This window comes from Pipistrellus kuhlii, unplaced genomic scaffold, assembly GCF_014108245.1.
Source record: "Pipistrellus kuhlii isolate mPipKuh1 unplaced genomic scaffold, mPipKuh1.p scaffold_m20_p_6, whole genome shotgun sequence".
In the NCBI taxonomy this organism is placed as follows: Eukaryota; Metazoa; Chordata; class Mammalia; order Chiroptera; family Vespertilionidae; genus Pipistrellus; species Pipistrellus kuhlii.
In genome coordinates, this window is record NW_023425562.1 from 45804463 (window position 1) to 45808527 (window position 4065).

A 4065-nucleotide genomic window follows, 5' to 3' on the forward strand; every position below is an offset into this window, starting at 1 on the left:
TGAATGTAAACTGTTATTAAAAAGTAATTTTAAAAATATATCCTAATTATGAAAACACGTTTAATTTCTTCTAAAAATCACTCCTTATAGAATTCACAGTGATTAGTGTGGAAAGGGGCATTTTACAGATTTTAGAAATTTCTTTAGAAACATTCATTTTCTTATAAACAATTACTTTATAATTGTTTTTACCAAGTTTTAATTACAGCAGTAAAAAATAAAATTCACTTTTTTTTTCTATTATCCAAAATCTCTATGTTCTTTATCTTTTAACATTCAACCTAAGAATTTCACTGGCACCAAATTTGATCATACTTTGGTCAAATTTTTTCAAATTCCATACTGCCCAGCTAAGGCCCACAGGAACACATTTAATGAAAAGTTGTCTGAATAGAAGTAATACATTTTAAGTAGTAAAAATTTTTTATCAAATTTTATATTTTGTAGTGATCTATGAAATCAACATTCACTATAACATTCAGTGTTCTCAGAATGAGACATTTACTTTTAACAAGATAATATAATATTATAAATTGTTCTGGAGTTGTCATCTATAAGTAGAAATAAACACTGAACATACTCTTTTTTTTGGCCCCTGCCAAAACATGTTAGTTATTTATCAGTTCTTCTTTACATCAGGCTCGGCACCAACCTTCAACAAAAATACTAGAACAATTCTCTAAGCAAAAGCAAAAAGTGTAATATTTCATTCCATATTTTCAAAGCTCTTCGATTCTTGCTTTAAAATAAACAAATGACTTCTGGGAAAACTCCGACAGAATTTCACTGTGATGTATTCCATCTTCATTTCCAAGGACATCCCAAAGCAAGTAAGAGCTCCTTTACATTCTTCTCCATTATAATGCAGTCTCTCGCCACTAACTGATGAAACATGGTAAATCCAGCTTTAAAGGAGTCGTCTCATTAGAAGGCTTCTGAAGCAGTCAGGTTCCTGAGCCGAAGAGTTTGTACATTAGATTCATAAGTTTCTGCAGGAAACTCAGTTTGTCTCCAATTCTCCTTAATTGAAGGGCACACTCAATTTCAGCCTCTGAAAAAGAATGAAAAGCATCGAAATTAAATTGACAACATTCCAAAACACAACCAGCAAGATTGAGGAGGTATGTTTCCTCTTACTGTGAGCTTAATGTACACTTGTTTTCTGTATGTGAGATGGAGCACACACAGACAACATATACAAGCACACTGTGACTCAAACAAAAAAGAAAAGAAAAAGAAAAGTTAAACGAAGACATTTTCTTTGAAATCTTTTTTTAAAGCATCCTGGATGAGGCAAATATTATCTTATTAGCAAATACAAACATTTAATATGCCAAACACCACAGTGAGATGTTGTTGGCCTCAGATGATGTCATTCCTTTTTCTCTCACTTAGGGTTGGTGGGAGGAATAAAAGTAAAATTTTATACTCTTTTCTTTTGTTTTCAATTAGGACTTAAATTTTGTGGCAATAATTCATAGCTAAGATTATGCCCTCATTAATAGGCAAATCTAAAATGTATTCTTTTCTTCATTTAAAAAACTCTGAATTTTTCTCATAAAAGATTCATACACTTGTTTTCCAAAAGTAAGTCTAAAATAATTTTTTAAATATATTTTATTGATTTTTTTTTTTTTTTTAACAGAGAGGAAGGGAGAGGGGCAGGGAATTAGAAACATTGAAGAGAGAAACATCAATCAGCTGCCGCCTGCACACCCCCCACTAAGGAAGTCCCCACAACAGAGGCACATGCCCTTGACCAGAATCAAATCTGGAAGGCTTCAGTCTGCAGGCTGATGCTCTATCCACTGAACCAAAACAGTTAGGGCTCTCTAAAATAATTTAGAAGCTTAAATGTTAGCTCTAAGCCCAATTCTTCCAACAAACCCAACCTCTACTAATCCATTGCCTTTAGGGAGATGAGTGGAGTATAAGTAACTCACATGTTTACTATTTTTCAGAATAGAAATGCTGTAATTAACTGAATATTAATTTAAGAAACATATTTATAATATAATTTCCAAGTAAATTTTAAGTAAAATTGACATCAAATCTACACTGATTATAATTTAAATTTTCTTGGAAAGTCAAAGAGCAATTCGGGGCCTTTTGTCTACTTTAAGATCATGATTATGAACATTAAAAATCATGACTACAAATTGCAATCTGGTTTACTTAGTAAGTAGACCCTGCAAAGACCCTAGTTAGGCTCAAAAGAAATAAAAACTTCGTCTCTGTTTTAGTTACACATCTATAAAGGTATTAACTTTAAAAATGGTAATCATGGATGTTAACCAAAGTTAATGTAGTAATCATTTCACAACATATACATGTATCAAACCATTGCGTGGTTAAACTAAAATACAATGGTATATGTCATGTGTCTCGATTTCTTTTTTAAGTGTTACTATCTAAACAAGTTTACGTAGGGCCTTTCTCCAGTGCCTTGTTTTGGGGAACTAAGCAAGTTGGATGGGTGAAGGTTATGCACTAGGTCCTCCCCTCGCCGCCATCTCCCTGGTCCTGGGTAAAACCTCGGAAGCACTTCCAAGGAGGCGCCTTTTCAAAGCACGGTCAAAACTACTGGAACATCACGAAAGGCAGAAAGATTTTTTCCTTCCCAAGCAAGAGCCAGGGAGAGCAGCCTGGCGCCCATCTAGCCATGGCTGCACTGCCCATACACCACTTCCTTTGCGTGGCGGGGAATGGGCTCTATAAAATGAAAGTGTGTTGAAAGCAGGGGGATGGGGAGGCTATTACCTGTTGATGTAATAGCGGTCGGACCCACCCGGATTTTCTAGCTAAAAGCCTTGCTGCCTTGTTTTGATAAGATTTATAAATCGGGGGGTTGGGGGGAAGCCTCGGATCTGAAAAGTTAGTTGATGGGCAGTTTGGGGAGTAGGGGGAGGAATGGATGGATTGGGGACCAACTTCGGTTCTCCTACCCCCTTTCAGCAACTAATTAAGATTGTTAAAATGTGATAGAACTCTCGACAAGGAAGGAAAGAATTTCTGGGCTCCTGAATGCAGTTGTCCCTGCGGAACCTCCACAAGTGAGTTCTCTGTGGAAGAGCGGGGATCACACCAAGCGTTATCTCTGCTTTTGTTTGCGTTGCGGGTGGAGAGGGTGATAGCGCCCAGCGCAGGGCACCCCGAGGTCCAGAACCCCGGAAGGGGCCCGGCTTAGGAATCGCGGGAGGCCGGGCAGTGCCCAGAGCTCCTCCCGGCCCCACCTGCCGTGACCATGACTTTCTCCTGGATGCTGGCACCGCGTTTGCACTTTTCTTCCCCGTGGCCAGGGCAGGGCAAGTGCGGCTGGAAGGCGGGCGAAGAGGCTTTCAGCATCCGCTGGAATACCGCTGCATCCCAATCCCAAACCTGCGTCCCTCCCTCGCCGGCTCCGCGGTCCCCGATAAAACCCCCCTCCCCCACCCCGAAGGACTTCCGCGAGGCGGATAAAACCCAAAAAACACGTGCAAGGGCGCAGACCAGGCCAGACCCCGAGGCCCCGAGTAGAAGGGATGGCCCAGCCCCGATAGAGACCTCGCCCCGGTCCGGGCCCCCTCGCCCCGGCCGGGCCTTCCGCCCCATCGGGTCCCTACCTGCCGGGGCCCGCGCGGGGCCAGGCTGCGCGCTCTTACGCGCCCTCTTCCCGGGCATCTCCGCAGGCGGCCGGCGATCCCTCTGCGGCCGATCACTCCGGGGGACCGAGTCTCCGAACCCGGAGCCTGCGGGAGGCGAGCTGCGCGCGGGGGGCCAGGCCGGGCCCGAGAGGGCTGAACAGGACGGATCAGGTCGGACACCCGACTTAGGTGCGCGCCCGACAACCTCTGAGGTCCGCGAAACGGCCAGGCCCGCGCTTTCCTTTATGGGGGACTTCCCGGTGACGTAGCGAAACCAGGCGCCGGGCCCGCCCCGCTCCCCGCCCCTCTCGCCGCCCCGCCGGCCGCGCGGCGGCCCCAGCCCGGGAGGAACCCGCTCCACCTGCGCGATCTGCCCGGACACGTTTCCCACCCGCGGCGGCCCCGGCCCGCGAGGCTCCCGGGTCGCTCCCTGAACGAACGG

The 4065-nt window shown here is 44.3% G+C and overlaps 1 protein-coding gene across 1 annotated transcript; it reads right to left on the reverse strand.

The window, feature by feature from the left end:
* Positions 1 to 680: 680 nt before the first annotated feature.
* PMAIP1 (phorbol-12-myristate-13-acetate-induced protein 1) lies at positions 681 to 3838 on the reverse strand. Its single transcript, XM_036419017.2, has 2 exons — positions 3603 to 3838; positions 681 to 1051 (listed from the first exon to the last, which is right to left on the reverse strand). Exons 1-2 carry the CDS (start codon positions 3658 to 3660, stop codon positions 945 to 947), a joined length of 165 nt encoding a protein of 54 aa, XP_036274910.1. The 5' UTR covers positions 3661 to 3838; the 3' UTR covers positions 681 to 944.
* Between the last annotated feature and the right edge of the window lie 227 nt (positions 3839 to 4065).

Excerpts from the sequence above, each read along its gene's own strand:
- PMAIP1 (XM_036419017.2), bottom strand. The coding sequence starts at position 3,660 with ATGCCCGGGAAGAGGGCGCGTAAGAGCGCGCAGCCTGGCCCCGCGCGG. Across the intron at positions 1,052-3,602 it reads CCCCGCGCGGGCCCCGGCAG|AGGCTGAAATTGAGTGTGCC; the intron begins GTAGGGACCCGA and ends ATTCTTTTTCAG.